Here is a 19,917-nt window from a genome sequence, read left to right on the forward strand (position 1 = left end):
TGACACCTTTCACTGTCACTGGGATCCAGGGGGAAGATCCCTTTGGCTCTCCGAGCCTCAGTTTTTACATATGAACATGAAGGAAATGATAATAACATTAATAATTTATTAAGTACTTACAAATATGCCTGGCACGATTTCTAGGTACTTTACATATTAAATTTTTTTTTTAATTCCTGGAGAAAGGGAGGCAGCATTGTGCTCACATACAGAAAAAGAAAATAAGGATCAGAGAGCTGAAATAACTTGCCTGAAGACACACAGCTAGTAAAAGCGGCAGAAATAGAAGTCCCCAAGCTGCTTCCAGCTGGGGACACTAGACTTCTTCTCATGGGCCCTCTGACCCAGCGGCTCTCAATGAGACCAAGCAGCCCGCTTCTGTTCCTTTTGTCTCCCATTCTCCTCTCTCATTGTGGAAAGTGACAAATCAGAGTGGCTTTTCCCCAGGCTTGCTGGAGAGCACACTCAGCGAGGGGGACACAGTGAGAGGTGCTAGAAGAGGATAAACCAGCTCGCTGGACACCAGCCTCTAGGAAGGAGTTTACCCCGGGCGCTATGGGTCTCTAGGGCACTAAGCAGCCAAGCAGAGAAGCAGCTGACAGGGACACGAGCCTTCACAGGAGAGCAGGGCAGGTGTGGCCGTGAGCACAGCATTCGGCCACCTGTCTAAATGGGGAAGAGAGAGCCAGCCTGCCAGGCTCACAGAAGAAATCCTGTTCAGGACTGCTTTGGAAACTTCTGCCCCGACTACTGGTGATCTTGAACAAGCAAAATGGGTTTGATACGAAAAGAGCTTTCAATGCATGCCTTCCACTTAAGTTTGGAAACTGAGACAATTTGTTTATTGGAAGGAAACAGAAGATGGGGGTGACCAGGCCGGTGCTCCAACGCTCCAACTCGTCCTGGGGACATCAATACAAGAACATTTCCGTGGCTGACGACAGAAAGTGGGTTGGTGGGGCTGACTACCAGTCCTGGGACCACAGCGGCCGCAGAAGTCAGTGCCGGTCCAGAGGCAGCCCTCACCGACTCTCAGCTCCCTCTCTGACCACAGCAGCGACTGGAATGCTCCAAATGGAGTTAGGAGAGTGAAGAAATAAGTCACTGGACAATTGCTTTTTTCAAAAGGAAATAAGAGCAACAAAACAAAAACAAGCAAAAATACAAACTGACACGAGGGAATCACGTTCAATGTAAAACCCACCAAAATGCCGGTTGTACCTGGCATTGATCTCTGGGTCTGTGAACTGCTGGGCTATCATTTCTGTGATGTGGTGGTTTCTGTTACAAATGAATCGGCCACCCTGATGCCAGCGATTCCTACCCTGCAATGGTTGTGGCAACGGATGCCCAGTGATATGGGGGAGGAGGGCTGATAAACACTGGAAAATAACATTTTGTTGCTGCCATGCTGCCGCCGCAGCAGCTGGACTTCGCCCTGTGAAAATGACTGTGTTGGGTGAAATCACAAATTGCAACTCATTTGCCATATGGCCCTGTGCTTGCCGGGGCCAGGGGTCCAGGCTGGTAAGTGTCAGTGTGTGATGGGGGCGGGGGTTGTTATTTACACGCACGGAGTTGCAGAATATCCAGAGGAACTTTATTTTAATCAGTCTTTGGTTGGGACTAGACCTAAGTGTTTAAGATCTGTCACTCCATGACAAAACAGGTTATTACAACAAGGGTAATTCAGAAGTGCCCATCCTTCTAGCACACCTCACTCCTGCTCCTCAGTCTACACACACACACACACACACACACACACACACACACACACACGCACACGCATACACACACATGTGATTTTTCATGGACTCTCCTTTTATTAACTTTGGAGATTTCCCAAACATTACACATTAATCTGCCAATGAAGTGCTGGCTTTCAGGGAAATACCCAGACACAAACACCAATTTTAAAGCGACCATTTCCAATGGTTCGTTGCGAAGGCAGAAAGGAGAACATAGCTTCTCAACAGTTTGAACTTGGCGGTTAAAAACAGCAGTATGAAATCCAATACAGAGTAACCACACATTTCTAAATATCTTGTTTGTAAGTCAACTACAATAAAATTTAAAGTATTTTTTCTCAATAGGGATAGACAGCAAAGTGTGAAATGTTTATTTTGAAAATGAATGGATTTCTGATATAGCTCTTTGAAGAAAAGTAGGGACAGACAGAAGAAATGCTTTGGAAATAGGAACCATATGAGGGAAGCCACTTTATACAAAGTCCTAGAGGCAAAGACTCCACTCTGACGAGTCCCAGCCCTGAAAATACCATTCTCGAGTTATGCTCAAAAGGAACATCAAGGAATGCATGCTTTATTGCAAGTGACTGCCAAGTGGTATCTTTTTTTATATGGACTGTCACTGGATGTAGCTTAAGTTATGAGGCCAGAAAAGGCTGCTTACCAACAAAAATAAATGAGACCAACACTGAAAATTGGGGCACTCTCTCCCTTAAACCCAGTAGTTATCAGAACCAGGAATCTGAAATGTTGAAAAGCCCAAATCCAGCAGAGTTTACCCTTGGAGAGCTCCAACTGTATACATAACATTACACAGGAGGCTCTATTTTGATTAATAAACACAGTTATTTCCACGTATGTGTCCACATCACTGGTGGAACAGACTTTCAAGATATGTTACACATCAGCTCCTCCAAAGTGGTACCAAGAGGGGTCCATTCAGTCAAGATGATTTTAAATCTAATATGTGAAGAATGAAGATCACTAGCTATGCCCCCCAAACAACAAAATCAAGACAGAAGCAAAAGCTGTTGGAGCTGTAGTTTCTTCTCATGTGGCTAATAGATCAATGCACCTGTGACAGCGAATGTAACTGCAGGTCTGGTGGCAAAGTAATGTTATAATCTCAACAAGCCAGTTGCTCTGCCAGAAATCAACCCAGTGAAGGTAAAGTGTCACTTACACCATTAAGCCAAAGCCAAAGAACAAACTGAAGAGCCAATGACATAAAAACTGTAGATTCCTGTAAAGAGGCACAGCCACATGCTACTTAAAAACAACAACAACAATAACAACAACAACAAAACAGCTGGGAAGGGAGGATCAAGAGGGCAGAGGAGTAAGATGTGGCTCACACCTTCTCCCACAAACACATTAAAAAAACCCCAAAAACAAAAACCAAAAAACCGACACGTAGAACCATTCGCACAGAGTATCTACTGAATGCTGGCAGAAGACCTTAAACCTGCAAAAAGTGCAAGGAACCCTCCACATGGTACAAAAGAAAAGAAGAGAGAGAGAGAAGGGGTGGTGGTTGGGGAAACGAATCAGGATGGGATGAGCAATCCTCAAAGGGCACTGCGAAAGAGGAAAGGAACCCACACCCTGGGAAGCCACCAAACTGATGGGTAGATCAGCCAAGATGGAGAGACCTCAAAGCTCAGAGAAAAAGCACAGCAGCTGGGTCGAGGAGGGCAAAGCAGAGAGAGCGCCACACAGACCATCAGTACCACTGCCCTGGTCACCACAGCTCAGAAGGGTGCTGGGCACTGAGACGCAGGCTCTGGAGGTCAGTTCTGGGGAGAGGACGAGGGGTGGCTGTGTGGAGACAGCCTGAGGGGCTAGGGAGTGGTACACCACTGGTTGGGGAGCAGAGAGCCATAGCTGAGGGAACCTGGGAGGCCTGGGTCCACAGGAGAAGCAAGGTACCATTGTAGGGGAGGGTGAGAGGAGGAGGGGTAGACTGCCACAGGAATATCTTTTTCTGCACACGTGTGGGCTCTCAGTGGTGGGGCGCCTCTGGCAGTCGCTTGTGTGGGCTATGGGTTGGGGGTAAACCACTGCAGTCATCTCAGACTCCAGAGGTGGGCGTGGCCTGCCACCACTAGAGGGTCCATGAACAGGTACCACCTGCAGCCCCAGTCGCCTCAGGGATCAGTGCAGAGGTGGGCACTGCAACCGAGTGCCACTCATTGTTGCTCCCACTCTTCTGGGAATGCACATGCCCTGCTGTTGCCACTGCCAAATGGTCTGGGTACTGCCTACACCTGCATGAGGGTCACTGCCACTTCCCAGGGCCCTGTAACCAGGAGCAGCCTGTGCCACCTCCCTACAGGTCCTTGCTACTGTCAAGTGCCCAGAGGCCAGGCAGTGGCTGCTAGCCCTGCCCACTGCCTCCATCTCCTTGGCAGCTCTGCACTAGCCATACACCGGCATGAGGATAACAGCCTGCACACACTAGGAAAGAGAGAGCAAACATCCAAATAAAAAGCAGCCCTCATGCAAAAGAAACTCCAAAAAACAAGAAAACAAAAACCCTCACAAAATACCCGGAGGTTCTCTCACATATAAATAGCCCTCGAATACTATGAGAATAAACTCATAGAATAAGAAAAATGAAGACACTCAGGAACCATTCCTATTTAAAAGAATTCTACCGAAGGAGCAAACAATAAAACAGACCTCTGTAGTCTAACAGACACCAAGTTCAAAAAGGAGAAAATGAAAACACTGAAGAATTAAGAGCAGATATGAACAGTAATGTAGATCACTTTAGAAAGGAACTAGAAAATATAAGGAGGAGCAAAAGATTAGAAAATTCATTTGCAGAGATGAAAGCTGAAAGGCATTGAAGAGCAGAATGAATAACGCAGAGGAACACATAAGTGATTTGGAAGATAGAATAATGTAAATCAGGACAGCAGACAGAAAGCCAAATGAAAAAATATGAAAGCAATATAAGAGATGTATGGGATATGGGATAAGCAGGCCAATCTGCACAATAGGGATTCCAGAGGAGAAGAAAAAGAAAAGGGGATTGAAAATATATTTTAAGAAACTACGGCTGAAAACTGTCCAAATCTAAAGGAAACAGATATCAAGATAAGGAAGTACAGGAGTTCCCATCGTGGCGCAGTGGTTAACGAATCCGACTAGGAACAATGAGGTTGCAGGTTCGATCCCTGGCCTTGCTCAGTAGGTTAAGGATCTGGCATTGCTGTGAGCTGTGGTGTAGGTTGCAGCCATGGCTCAGATCCCATGTTGCTGTGGCTCTGGTGTACACCAGTGTCTACAGCTCCATTAGACTCCTAGCCTGGGAACCTCCATATGCCATGGGAAGAGGCCCTAGAAAAGGCAAAAAGACAAAATAAATAAACAAATAAATCAATAAGGAAAAACAGAGGGCCCCACACAAGTTGAACCTAAATAGACCCACACCACGACATATTATAGCAAAAACTGCAAAGGTTAAAGATAAGAAGAAGATTCTAAAGGCAGCAAGCGAAAAATGAAGAGTTAATTATAAGGGATCCCCCATGGGGCTATCAGCTGATTTCTCTACAGAAACATTACAGACCAGAAGAGAGTGGCAAGATACATTCAAAGTTCTAAAAGGGAAAATTCTGAAGCCTAAAATACTCTATCCAGCAATAATCTCACTTAAAATAGAAGGATAAATAAAGAATTTCTCCAACAAACAAAAACTAAAAGAGTACAGTGATAATAAACCCATTCTAAAAGAAATACTGAAAGGGCTCCTCTAAATAAAAAAGGAATAAGAAGAAATAGGATGGAGGAAATCACAACTGGAAAGTAATCATTTAAGACAGTATAAAGATCTAAGGGGGGGGAGGGAGAAAACCTCTTGTAAAAGCAACCATAAACACAAGGAATAGCAAAAGGTTAAACATGAAGACGTTAAAAAAGGACATCAAAATCATAAAATGTGGGGAAGGAAAGTAAGAAAATCTAGACTCTTTTTTCTTTCTCTCTCTCTCTCTTTCTTTTTGAGAATGTATCTGAGCCTATATGACTATCAGGCTAAAGTAAGCAGACATAGGAAGGTGTTAACATACTTGAAAAACAGCACAACCACAAATCAAAACCAAACAACACATTCATAAAAACTAAAAAGAAGAAGACATAAGCATAAAATAAAAAAGAAAAATCCAACCAAAAAGAGAAAGGAACAAAGAAGAAACATAGAATCAACCAGAAAACAAGGTTTAAAATGGCAACAAATACATATTTATCAATAATCACTGTAAGGAGTTCCCTTCATGGTGCTGCAGAAACAAATCCAACTAGGAACCATGAGGCTGCAGGTTCAATCCCTGGCCTTGCTAAGTGGGTTAAGGATCCGGCATTGCTGTAGCTGTGGCATAGGCTGGAGGCTACAGTTCCGATTAGATCCCTAGCCTGGGAACCTCCATATGCCACGGGTGCGGCCCTAGAAAAGACAAAAAAAAAAAGAAAAAGAAAAAGAAAAAATCACCTTAAATGTCGATGGATGAATGCTCCGATCAAAAGATATGGAGTGGCAGACCGGATTAAAAAAAAAAAAAAAGAGCCTACAATATGCTGCCTAAGAGAGACTCACCTTAGGGTAAAGGACACATATAAATTGAAAGAGGGGATGGAAAAAAGATATTTCATGCACATGGAAAAGACAGGAAAGTGGGAATTGCAATACTCATATCAGACAAAACTAACTTTAAAACAAAGGCCATAAAGAAAGACAAAGAGGGACACTATTGACGATAAAAGGATCTGTTCAAGAAGAAGGTATTACACTTGTCAATACATATGCCCCTAATGTAGGAGCACCCAAATAATGCAACAAATACTAATAACCATAAAAGGAGAAATTGATGGGAATACAATAACTGCAGGAAACACCTCACTCGCATCCATCGACAGATCCTCTAGAGAGGAAATCAATAAGGCAAGAGAGATCCTAAATGACACAATAGAAAAGTTGGACTTAATTGATAGTTTCAGGACATTACATCCAAAAAAATCAGAATATACATTATTTTCAAGTGCACATGGAACATTCTCAAGGATTGACCGTATACAGGGGCACAAAACTAACCCCAACAACATGATACTAAAAAACCAATGGGTCAATGAGGAAATCAAAAGGGAAATTAAAAAACACCTTGAGACAAATGATAACGAAAACATAACCATTCAAAGTCTATGGGATGCCACAAAAGCATTTCTTAGAGGGAAGTTCAGAGCCATACAGGCCTTCCTCAGAAAAGAAAAAAAATCTCAAATCGACAACTTAATCCATCACCTGAAAGAATTAGAAAAAGAAGAACAAACAAAACCTAAAGTCAGCATCCATCGACAGAGGAGTGGATCAAGAGGATGTGGTACATATATACAAAGGAATATTACTCAGCCATTAAAAAGAACGAAATACTGGCATTTTTAGCAACATGGATGGACCTAGAAACTATCATGCTAAGTGAAGTCAGCCATACAATGAGACATCAACATCAAATGCTTTCACTGACATGTGGAATCTGAAAAAAGGACAGACCGAACTTCTTTGCAGAACAGATGCTGACTCACAAACATTGAAAAACTTATGGTCTCCGGAGGAGACAGTTTGGGGGGGTGGGGGGATGTGCTTGGGCTGTGGGATGGAAATCCTGTGAAATCAGATTGTTATGATCATTATACAACTACAGACATGATAAATTCGTTTGAGTAATTAAAAAAAAATAAAAATGGAAAAAAAAAACAAAAACCCTAAAGTCAGCAGAAGGAAGGAAATCATAAAGATCAGAGAGGAATCAATAAAATAGAGAAATGAAAAACAATAGAAGAAAATTCAATAAAACCAAGAGCTGGGTTTTTTGAAGGGGTAAATGAAATTTACAAACCTCTGGCCAAGCTCACCAAGAAGAAGAGAGAAAGAACTCAATAAAATAAGAAGTGAAAAAGGAGAAATCTCAACAATACTACAGAAATACAAAAACCATAAGAGAACACTACGAACAATAATATGCCAACAAATTTGACAACCTAGAAGAAACAGACAACTTCCTAGAGACATACAGCCTGTCAAAACTGAATCAAGAAGAAATAGATCAACTGAACAGACTGATCACTAGAAATGAAATTGAATATGTAATAAAACACTCCCTACAAACAAAAGTCCAGGGTCAGATGGCTTCACAGGTGAATTCTACCAATCATACCAAGAAGAACTGATACCCATCCTTCTTAAACTTTTCCAAAAGACTGAGGAGAAGGAACACACCCAAAGACATTCTATGATGCCACCATCACTCTAATACCAAAACCAAAGATACCACCAAAAAAGAAAACTATAGGCCAATATCTTTGATGAATATAGATGCAAAAATTCTCAACAAAATTTTAGCTAACTGAATCCAACAACATATAGAAAAGATCATATACCATGACCAAATGGGGTTCACCCCAGGTTCATAAGGATGGTTCAACACACGCAAATCAATCAGCATCATACACCACACTGACAAGTCAAAAACCATGTGATCATCTCAACAGATGCAGAAAAAGTATCTGACAAAATCCAATATTCATTCATGATAAAAACTCTTACCAAAGTGGGTATAGAGGGAACATACCTTAACATAATAAAATCCATTTACGACAAACCACAGCCAATATAATTCTCAATGGACAGAAGCTGAAAGGCTTCTTGCTAAAATCTAGAACAAGACAAAGATGACTACTCTCACCACTTTTATTCAACATGGTATTGGAATCCTAGCCACAGTAATCTGATAAACAAAGGAAATAAAAGGTATCCAAACTGGAAGAGAAGAGGTAAAATTTTCAGTCTATGGAGATGACATGATTCTACATATGGACAATATATGTTGTCTATATATATATACAAGCTTTTGCACAGCAAAGGATACCATAAAAAAAAAAAAACTACAGAATGGGGGAAAATAGTTGCAAACGAAGCAACTGACAAGGGTTTAATCTCCAAAATATACAAACAACTTATACTTATATCGAAAAAACAAACAACCCAATGGAAAAATGGGCTGAACTGAACAGACATTTCTCCAAAGAAGATATACAGATGGCCAACAGGCAAATGAAAAAATGCTCAACATCATTAATTATTAGAGAAATGCAAATCAAAACTACAACAAGGTACCACCTAACGCCGGTCAGAATGGCCATCATTAATAAGTCCATGAATAACAAATGCTGGAGAGGGTGTGGAGAAAAGGGAACCCTCCTATACTGTCAGTGGGAATGTTAAACTGGCACAACCACTATGGAAAAAGTATGGGGGTACCTTAAAGAACTAAATATAGAACTACCATATGATCCAGCAATCCCGACTCCTGGGCATATATCCAGACAAATCTTTCATTGAAAAAGATACATGCACCCCTATGTTCACTGCAGCACTATTCATGATAGCCAAGACATGGAAACAACCTACATGTCCACTGATGGATGAATGGCTTAAGAAGATGTGGTACATACATCCAATGGGATACTACTCAGCCAACAACGCCATCTGCAGCAACATGGATGGAACTAAAGACTCATATTAAGTGAAATAAGTCAGAAAGAGAAAGACAAATACCATATGATATCACATATCTGGAATCTAATATACGGCACAAATGAACCCATTTACAGAAAAGAAACAAACTCATGGACATGGAGAACAGACTTGTGGTTGCCGAGGTGGAGGGAGAGGGAGTGGGAGGGAGTGGGATTGACTGAGAGTTGGGGGTTGGTAGATGCAAACTATAGCATTTGGAGTGGCTAAGCAATGAGATCCTGCTGTGTAGCGCAGGGAACCATATCCAATCACCTGTGATGCAACATGATGATGGAGGATAACGGGAGAAAAAGAATGCATGTATTTGTGTAACTGGGTCTCTGCCACACAGCAGAAATTGACAGAACATGGTAAATCAACTATAATAAAAACAAACAAAACCTACTGCACCCCTTCCACTCAGGACAGCTGTTACAACAAAATTAATCAGAAATGCCTTGTCTAGGTGAGAGTTACAGTCACGTCTTCGTATTGGGTGTGGGAGGCGGGAGGAAGGAAGGCGAACACCAGCCACCAAGAGAAGCAAACCAAAGTGAAGTGACCAGAGCAGGGAGTGTCCAACTGCAAGCTCACCTGGTGGATGCAGGGAGGGCCCACTGGGGCCCTTACAATGAGGAGGGCAGGGAACGCTCAGAGGAAGGGATGCTGGCCCCTCCAACCCTCTCTCAGGGGAGATCTGAGGGATGGAACGGCGCTCACTCAGACGAGGAGAGAGGACAGTGTAAGAGACGAGGGGGAGGGAGGCGAGGGCCAGGGCGCTGTGGCTTACTGCTCTGTGAGGTCTCTGTACCCTCCCAGGAGCAGGATGGGTCTAGGGGTTTTAAGCCAAAGTGGCAGAAGACGATATGTATTTCAAAGGCATCCGTCTCTGGCTGGAGGGGAGGGCACTCCAGAGGCAGGAAGAATGCATGCAGGGCAACAGGTGCGCGGCAGCCACCAGAGCCCACAGGAAAGAAGGTGGCACGGGGAACAGGGGCTGGGGAGCGGCAGGGAGCCGAGCCCACTAGGAGGTTCACTGACAGCACCTGCCGATGTCAGACACCAGTGCGGGAAGGAAAGGGGGCGGGATGTCTCCTGGCCGCAGGGCTGCACAAGGGGTAGGTAGGGACAGCTGCTGGGAGGGCAGACCCCAGAGAGACCATCCTAGTGAGACACGACCTGGGCCCTGGGCACTGGCCTGAGCTGCCATGAGGCAAAGTCACATAGGCAGTCTGGAGAGCAGAGGGAGGGCCCTCTACTTCAGCCGTTCCCCCCCACCCCCACCTCCGAGGCAGGAAGGTCCTTTCCAATGCTTCCTGGGTCTGTTTTCAAAGATCTTCCCTGGCTGGGAACATGATCTCTTTCCAAGCCTGCCCCCTTGCAGAAAGCTGAAACAGGCATAGTGCCGGCCATAAATCAGCTAGAGCAACAACCGTGAGGCCTCTTCTCCCAGCTGTAAGTTAGTAACGTCCCAAACCCAACCCTTTGATAATTGATACATTTACATTTTATTTTTCTCCTTTAAGCATAGGCCAAGAGGAATGCAGTAACACCCACCATCTCTCTTTAGAAAAAGACCCTTTCAACGGAGGCCGTGGTGACTGTTCACATATTGTCCGGAACGGACATCGCCGGCGCAGAGGTCTTCCCGCGCGTGTCCCTCTGTTCTGGGCCTGGATGTGGGGGCGCTGCCCCCAGGGCCTGTGCCCAGAGCAGGCCTCCTGGTCGTCTCCACCTTCCTGCCAAGAGCTGTGTTCTCCCCGCATCTCAGGGAAGCCGTGGCCACCAGGCACGGGGGAATCCTCGGATTCCATCCTGGATTTCTGAAAAGCCCGTCACCGCAGAAACCTCGCCTCCCTTTTTGTTAACTCCTTCCTGCAGACTCCGCAGAGGAGGCTCCAGCCTGGTATCAGCGCTGCGCCTGGCACGCAGCGCTAAAACGGCACCTGTCGTGCAGTTTGGGGCTTCAGTACTTCCTCTTCGCCGCGGCGCAGGTAACGGGCTTTAGTTGTTGCTCAAGCAGCTGGCTGATCCTCACCTTCTCTCTCGAAGCAGCCAGGAGAGCAAACAGAGCTCAAGGCTTCTGAAGTGAGAGACTTCCTCGTCGGGGTGCGAAGAAAATGCAAATACCATTCTGGCTACTTGAATTTTGGTAATTGATAACGAAGAGTGTTCTCGTCATATCAAAGTTGGTTTTGGTTTGTTAAGCCCATTGTTCTGTTATTACGTTTACCGGCAATCATACAAAAATGAACTGAAGGTCTCTCTTTTGCGGATGCCACGAGCAGAGACTTTGACCTTAGTACGTCCCTCAAGTACAGGGCGAGAACGAAAGCCACAGAGGGCAGTCCTGGGTCCCAACCCTGTCTTTTCCTTGCAAGAGGTGAGTCTGGAACTTTGTGGGGCTAGAACTCAGCTTCCTACTCGTCTCTGACAAGACTGCAAGTGGTATATAGTTCCCTATGGTGAAAATGAGACCCTTGTGAAATAAAAATTAAGTTGCCTCTGACATCCCCTTCAGAAAGATAAAAGGTGCCCCTTTCTAACTTTATTCTGTTAAAGATCTTTATTTTAACAAAGCTTATCCTGAGACGGTAATACCAGTAAGAAAAGATCTTGAATGATTTCCTGGGAAGGCTATTCCTCTTCAGTGATGGGAGTTTCCACCTTCAACCAGGGCAACCCCGTCCCCGGGGCACAAGGTGTAAGGGAGAGTGAGTGAATGAGTCTCCTTGGCGGTCTGGGCACCTCGGACATGGAGCCAATCAGCTTGCCAGACACCGAGGAGCCGAGGAGTCACTAGCAACGAGCTGACCAAGTGCCACTGAGAAGGGGGACAGTTGAGAAGGCACACATCCCGTGTGCATTCAGACTTTTTGTACTGTAATGGACCACTCTGTCAGCTGAAAAAAAGTAGAATTTGAGAGTCCTGAGATCTGCATCTCAAACACTTTGCTATGGCAACCCTCTGCAAAGCCCTCCAACAAGGAACACGCTTGTCCAGGGCTGCAATGCTGGGAAATGTATCAACATAGTTATTTCCAATTTAACCAAACAAATCCTCCCAAAATTCTTATAGATTTTCTGAGCTAAAGGTGGGTTTGGCTACAAAGTTACTTAATTTGTTTCAGCAAAACACTGTTCAAAATTAGGGTAACAAATGTTGCAGCAAGAGCCTGAGCTGTGCAAAACTATAGTTGTTTATGTTCACACCAGCTGCTCTGCCCCCAAGAAGCTGGAGGGGCAGGATCCAGCAAGTTCTCTCGCTTGGTCAGCATTTAACAATCACAGGCAGTCCAGTAAGAGTTCACTTTGTTTTTCTTTCTTTCTTTCTTTTTTTTTTTAAAGGGCCGTACCTTTGGCATATGGAAGTTCCCAGGATAGGAGTGGAATCGGAGCTGCAGCTGCTGGCCTACACCACAGCCACAGCAACGCCAGATCCCTAACCCACTGAGCAAGGCCAAAAATCGAACCCCCATCTTCATGGATACTAGTCAGGTTCGTAACCCACTGAGCCACAATGGGAACTCCAAGAGTTCACTTTCAAAGCAAGGAACAAAAATTTATGGTTTGGATTTTTTTATCTATTAATGGAAGTGGAATTCAAAATAAGAATGAAGGTCAAGGAGTCCCCATCATGGCTCAGTGGAAACAAATCCGACTAGGAACCATGAGGCTGTGGGTTCAACCCCTGGCCTTGCTCAGTAGGTTAAGGATCTGGCATTGCTGTGAGCTGTGGTGTACGTCGAAGATGTGGCTCAGATATGGCGTTGCTGTGGCTCTGGCGTAGGTTGGCAGCTGTCGCTCCGATTGGACCCCTAGCCTGGGAACCTCCATATGCCACAGGTGTGGCCCTAAAAAGGCAAAAAAAAATAATAATAATAATCAAGGACAAGATCAGGGGCCTCAGGGAATTGGTCCAATAGCTACCAGCTAAGAGGCCCTCCAAGCATCGGAGCATCCAGCCCCTCACTTAGGATCTTCCAGGTCACCCACAACACTTCCCAAACCCAGAAAGGGACAGACCAATGTGTCTTGGTCCTCTTCACCACTTATAAACTGCTCCTGTGGCCCTCGGCCCCAAACCCTGCTGAAGTGATGAGCTTTCGGACCTAGAACAACTCCACAGCTCCTGGTTTCAGCCTGAGAGCCGAGCAGGTTGCTGATGAGGCCAGTGGTACTACCTGAGACATCCGTGATCTCAACAGTCCTACCAGCAGCAACTCTGAACAGCTAGGATTGGCTAGGCTGTGCTGCTGTCGGTGGCAGGTGGGCTGCAATGCCAATTCTGATCTGAGAACCCCAGTCTGTCCGCTGTGAGTTCGTGGGTGTGTGGGGGGCAGAGGTGTTAGCAGGCCCCTGAGGTTGGACGCGAGGACAAGGGGTCTGGATGAGTAAATAGGGGCCTGTCCTCCACTGACGGGAGACTGGTCCCTGGGCGCCCTCGCAGATGGTAGCTCGGTACCCAGCTGTGAGGGCTCAGACTGGGCCGTGGATAGAGGACAGGAGGCGGGGTGGAAGGAGGGCACCTTGGACCATCTCAGAAGATGAGGAGAATGCTGATATCCAAGAGGATGCTCACAGGCAGGACGTGAGAAGGACTCAGGAGACAAACTTTGCACAAATTAAAAGCTCACCAAAGCCCGAGTTACAGTATCAGGTCTGCATAAACATCTGCTCCTCCTAGTTCTACCAGTGCCCCCAGCTCTAGTCCAGTATTTCCCTCATTCAGCGTACACCAGGCCCCAAGCACCAGCTCCTTGAGCCTGGGCTTTCCTGCCCCTTCCCTTGTGTTTTACTTAGTGCTCTGCAGCCACAGGCGTCTCTAATGTCACCCCTAGACTTGAGCCGGCCTTCTATACCAGAATCACCCAGTGGGTTTATAAAAAATGCAGGCCTGTGAGCCTCATCACTGGTGGCTGGAGTGAGGGTGTGTATCTATTTTAAAATCTCTCCAGATAACAGTCACCCTGGGAACGCCGCAGACTGGAGTCCATTAAAGGTTTGCTGTACATTTCATACTTTGATTCCTTGGATCTCATTAAACTTTTAGAACAAAATTTCTCTTGTTCTTTTAAAAATTAGTGTTTTACTACTTTTGAATTTGAAGACTAATAAAGGTACTTTATGGCTGCCATAGTAATTCTGGAACTCTGAAAGATTTGATTGAAATTATAATCTTAAAATACCAACATAATAATATTTATTCAAATTCTAAATTTTGAAGGGAAAAAAAGCTAAAAATGAAAGCTTTCTGTTTAGGTGTTAAGGCAAAAGGCTTACATTTAATTGCAAAAATAAAAATCCTACTTGAGCCTTTGTAATCTTTTCACCTTGTCTTTCAAAAACATGGTTTTAAAAATCATAGTTATTATTTTAAAACCTAATTGCCCAAAATCCAAAGGGCTAAATTCTTAGTTAACACAAATCACTCACAGCTCTCCACGTCCATGGACCCACTATAACTGGGGCCTGACACACACAGCCGTCTTCGCCCACCCCACCCCCGACATGTTAGTGCACTATCCCCACTGCTGTGTTTCCATGCCAGTGGCTCCTAGCCCATCAGCAGAGCTGCATCATATGGTCTTAAGAGGAGACTAACAGAGGACAAAGTGCCTCACTGGCAAATAGCAACAGGGGAAATGAATTATAGATACACCTCACTAAAGAGCAGTTGCTGGAAGGTGCATGTGTGTGTGTCTGTGTGGTGTGTTGGGAGGGTGCACAAAGACACAGAATGAACATCTTTGGAGGCCCGAGAGGACAGACCAGTCTGCGGGGGTCTGTAAGGGCAGCCAGCTGTTTCCAAGCAGAGGAACCATCGCTCAGGCTCTCACAGACCATTCAACCGCATTCGGCCAATATCAACAGGCTGCTGCCCGTCGAGCTACACTATGGTTAAGACTTCATGGCGTTCATTCACTCTGTTAAAGAGTGGCTAAGAATCAAAAAATAATATTAATTAAACTTCCTAATCTCCTACTTTACTAAAAATAAAGCCAAATAAAACTAAGTTCAGTTACCCTAGGTGTTGGTATGTCGCAGGAATTAGAATGTAGGTCTCTGGACTCAGGGTTGTGATATACGGTATAAAAATTCCCTCCTAGGCAAGAAAAATGAGACTTTTCAAGTTGACTCATTTTTGCTTGTTTTTTTTTTAAACTAATAAATCTGAGAGTCTTCACACATCTGACATTCAGTTAGTTCACTGGGGAATCTTTTGGGGACAGAAGAGGACAACAGGCATGGCGTGTCTCAGCATCACACAGGTGTATGCATTTCTCTGGGTAAAACTGTCAACTTCCGTATCTACTCTTGCGAGACGCAGATCCCTTCTTTGACCAGCTACCCTCCGGTCTGAAGAACACAGAGGGCCATAGGCTATTGCTGGGCAGTCGAAGGGTGGAAAGGACAGAGATTCAAACCCGACTGCGTGCCATCAAGTAAACTGTCACTTCATCTCACAAGACGTGTGGCTCTGGAAACAAACCACTCATGACGTGCAGGGAACCTGAGTGGGAAGGAGCCACTCCCTCCCTTTCAGGTGCAATGAAGGCCGAGCTAAAGAAAATCAATCCAGACCTCGATGCAAGCAGGATCTCAGTAAGATATGGGTTAATATTTGCTTTCTAATAGTAAATTTGCCTTAGATTGAGGGAGAACTAAAATTAAGAGATTTTTTTGAGTAGAAGGAAGAGCAGTAAGTAGGCCCAGGAAACGGCCCTGGGATCTGCTTGGCCCTGCCTGTAACTTACTAAATGATCCTGAGCAGGCAAAACGCTGTAAGTCTTGATTTCCTTCAACATAACACTGAGGGGGAAAGGCTGGATGACATCTAAAATCCTTCCAGCTCTAAAATTTTACTATTCTACAACCGAAACCCTCCATCCTCTTGGAACCTATTCTGATACCAATATCATCTTAAAGATCTGTGCCAGGACTTTGACACCAACCATCTCAAGTCACTTAAGACTTGATTCAAGTTGATATTTGGGAGGTGCTGGGGGTGGCTGACTTGGAGGGGTAGGAATCTACCATGGCCTAAAGATGAGCTTGTCAGGCCTTTTCTAAGTTCACTGAAGTCATGCATCATCCTGGGAGCTCATTTCCATGAAAACAATCCAGACAACGCTGAAACAGCCACAGACCAGCTGTACTGGCAGAGACGTCACTTTTGGACACTTTTGGGTGCCACCTAGAATGAAGGAATGAACGCGAAACATACTAAATAACTGAGGGAAATTTAAGTGGGTGTGTATGTGTGTGTGTTAAGCTTAGAGGACACTGATTCAAAAACTATTAAGGACAATGTTGTCGCCTGGGATTTATGGAAATGCTTCCTTAGACGCAATCGGCCGAAGCCTTTCCTGAGCTTGCGGCCAACTTCAGCTCTGCGGCGCTTCAACAGTGCCTCCGAATCCTCCCCACACGATACTGCGGGCGGCAGGCACAACTGGACAGAAGATGAGAGTCGCTTGTCATCCCCGACTAGGCTTCTGGTAAGATCGACCAGTATTTCCATGTCTCATTAGAGAACATTATCTCGAAATGCTTTAAAACTGAACACAGCAGGAATCTTCTGAGGAAGAAGTATAGCCAGTGTGTATGGGGAGGGTCCTGGACAGATACTGCATCTAAATTGTTAGTTTTAAATGACCGGATGGTATTACTTCGCTAATCAAGCATCTGAAAATAAGATTCATCAAATTCTATTGTAAACCATCTGATACTTAAAATGAGGGATTCTTTTATTCAAAAGGTGAAAAAGAAAAAACAATTCACCCGTATGTTCCTTAACTTATTCAAGGCAGTGGTTTTACTCTCAAAAGAGGAATTAGTAAAAACGTGTATGTTTTTTCTCTACACTACCTTACATTCAACTAGCTGAGAAAGCCTGACACATAACTGCCATAATAGTTCATTTTTGCCGTGAGGTTTTTGTCTAATTGCACGCGTGTGTGCACACACATACACTCTCACTCGCTCCCTTCGTCATTAATTTGTCTTTTTCAGATTATTCCATAGGCTCTAAGCCTTTGGGGGATTCTGATTTGAGAAAGAACTCATTAAAACAAACAATGTGGGAGTTCCCGTCATGGCTCAGTGGTTAACAAATCCGACTAGGAACCATGAGGCTGCAGGTTCGATCCCTGGCCTCGCTCAGTGGGTTAAGGATCCGGCATTGCGTGAGCTGTGGTGTAGGTCGCAGACGCGGCTCGGATCTGGCGTTGCTATGACTCTGGTGTAGGCCGGTGGCTACAGCTCCGATTCGACCCCTAGCCTGGAAACCTCCATGTGCCGTGGGAGCGGCCCTAGAAAAGGCAAAAAGACAAAACAACAACAACAAACAAACAAACAATGTGAATACGGTGTTTCTGAAAGGCTTGAGCCACTTCTTAAGAAACTGCCATTTAGCAAACTGGCTTTTCAAATTGCCCACCTAACTTTAATGTGACAGAACTCTTGGTGAAGAGAGAAAACAAAAACAAAAGCAAAAACATGAGTTTGCTTCAATGAGCTGTTAGGAAAGCAAAAGCATGTTGAAAATCAAATTTCTTAACCCATGGCACTAAACATGAACTAAACATGCTTTCTCACATTCAAGCCCCACTTTTAAAAGAGGGCACAACAGGTTATGGCTACTTCAAAGTGCAAAGGAAGGAAGATTTAAAATAGAAATAAAACTTTCTTTTCTTTCTTCCTTAGAAAGAATAGTGTAGACACAAATGGCACAAAATTCAGAGCTAACAGGGAGGGGGCTGCAAAGAGCCTCTGCCAAGAGTGCTTCAGAGGACTTACACAGAATCACTCCAACCTCTTTCTTTTTCTTATTTTTAATTAAGGAGGAGGTGCTGTGTTCGAAGGACGCTATCCGGATGCTGCTGGCTGAAACACAGATTTGATCTTCTTGTGCTGGTTAGCTAACATTGATTTTCTGCCCCAGTGGAAGAGATTTTACTCTGATGCATGCCATTTAAATTCATTTTACACAGCTGCTTAATGTGGCTTGGCAAGGCACAGCCCAACCAGCTTTGTGGGTCTAAATAGGACTCCTGAGTTGGTAAAAGACAGATCCTACGGATTAGCTGCCGATGATAAATGCTCCCCCTCACCCCGTTATCCTCCTAACCTAACTAGTGAAGAGACTTTGAAGGTACCATGAGGGCAAAAAGAAGAAAAGATGGTTTCTCCCAAAGAAGTATGTTTACCCACTTCTACACATGCTTCACTTTCAGGATCATGTTCCAGAATTCTTCATCTTGCTGGTCCACATTAGAACCATGTTTACAGGATTCAGAACTCTCGGTTGCAAAATTATCATTTGGTCTCGCTGCCTAAATACATGTATACTGAATATAAAACCATTAAATAGCTCTGTGTGTCATGAATTCATAACAAGTAGTGAAAACACAGTTCTATAAATTTAGTCTTTAAACAAAGCTAATTGACTATTTCTTGTTTTATTTTACAAAAATATGGCATGTTTCATCTGAAACTAACTTTCAGTCTAAGTGAGGTAACCTTATTATATGCAAAATGACATCAATAAAATATTTTTGTTTAGTCAATCACTCTACGAGAGTATACCTTGAGAGTATTTATTAACCTAAAGATGGTGACAGCCTGATATTATATAGTTTTGTAGCAGGAAAGAAGGGAGATGCTTTTTGTTGCTGTATGTAATTCCTGTGTTGACATTGATAATAACAGGGCAACACTGTGTTTAGAAAGAAAATCCTGTGCTGGATGACTTGGTTATATTTTCCTGGTGACTTCAATATTCTAAACCTCCTTGGGAGACGGAAATAATAGAAATCTTGGGCACAGATGTTTGCTCAGTGATGATGTAATGAAAGCCCTCGTGAGCCCTATTAATAACCTAAGCCCTGCCTCCTGCAGTGGGGCTCCCGTCAATGAGGCCGCTGCACTGTGAATTCAGGGTGCGTGTTGGCGCAGGTGGCTGTGGCAGGAAAGACAACAACGCGGTCGTGATAATGGTGCTACACAACACAGGTTCCTAGACAACACAACGACAACAACGGGGGACATCACACCCGAGTAGGTGACCTCGTTGCTTTCAGATCAAAGTTTCTGTTTGCCTCTCAGGCGTGAAGGAAAGAAGCCATGCCGAAGCCATGCAGAGACAGGACCTGGGGACGGCATGCAGGTCTTGGCCAAACTACCACAGTACCGCCAGGGAGGATGAAAAACGAAACGGAACAAAACAAACAAAAAACCCGAAACAAACAAAAATAAACAAAAGACAACCCCTCTGAGATGGACTTCCTTGTAGGTCTTTCGCTCTCTTGCTTTGGGCGTTGCTTTCGCAGCCAGATGGCACGTTCAGTAACAGTTAAAAAATGCCCAGGTCCCGCAGCAAGTCAGGGTGTGTGGCTACCTACCCGTACTGGTCAGGCTGGTGCATCATGGGAGCCTGAGAGTTGCCATAGTTGGGGTGCTGGGAAGAAAACATGGGGCGTCCGCCAGCCCCAGACTGGCTGGGATAAGCAGGCGACCTAATGTATGGTGGCCTAAAGCAGAACAGAAGAACAACTTCTTTGGATTTGTTCTGTAGACAAGCACGAACCC

At 44.6% G+C, this 19,917-nt stretch overlaps 1 protein-coding gene across 8 annotated transcripts in view; it reads right to left on the reverse strand.

Moving 5' to 3' along the window:
- Nucleotides 1–19,917, reverse strand: part of ARID1B (AT-rich interaction domain 1B) — a 439,972-nt gene that overhangs the window by 47,705 nt on the left and 372,350 nt on the right. For 5 of the 8 annotated variants that reach the window (XM_047769858.1, XM_047769859.1, XM_047769857.1 and 2 more), the window contains one exon: nucleotides 19,731–19,859. The exons of the other annotated variants lie outside the window; for them this stretch is intronic. In XM_047769858.1, the coding sequence (XP_047625814.1) occupies nucleotides 19,731–19,859 (129 nt within the window). The remainder of the gene's footprint in view (nucleotides 1–19,730; nucleotides 19,860–19,917) is intronic. 8 annotated transcript variants of the gene reach the window in all.

Source organism: Phacochoerus africanus, chromosome 2 (assembly GCF_016906955.1).
Source record: "Phacochoerus africanus isolate WHEZ1 chromosome 2, ROS_Pafr_v1, whole genome shotgun sequence".
Taxonomy (NCBI): Eukaryota; Metazoa; Chordata; class Mammalia; order Artiodactyla; family Suidae; genus Phacochoerus; species Phacochoerus africanus.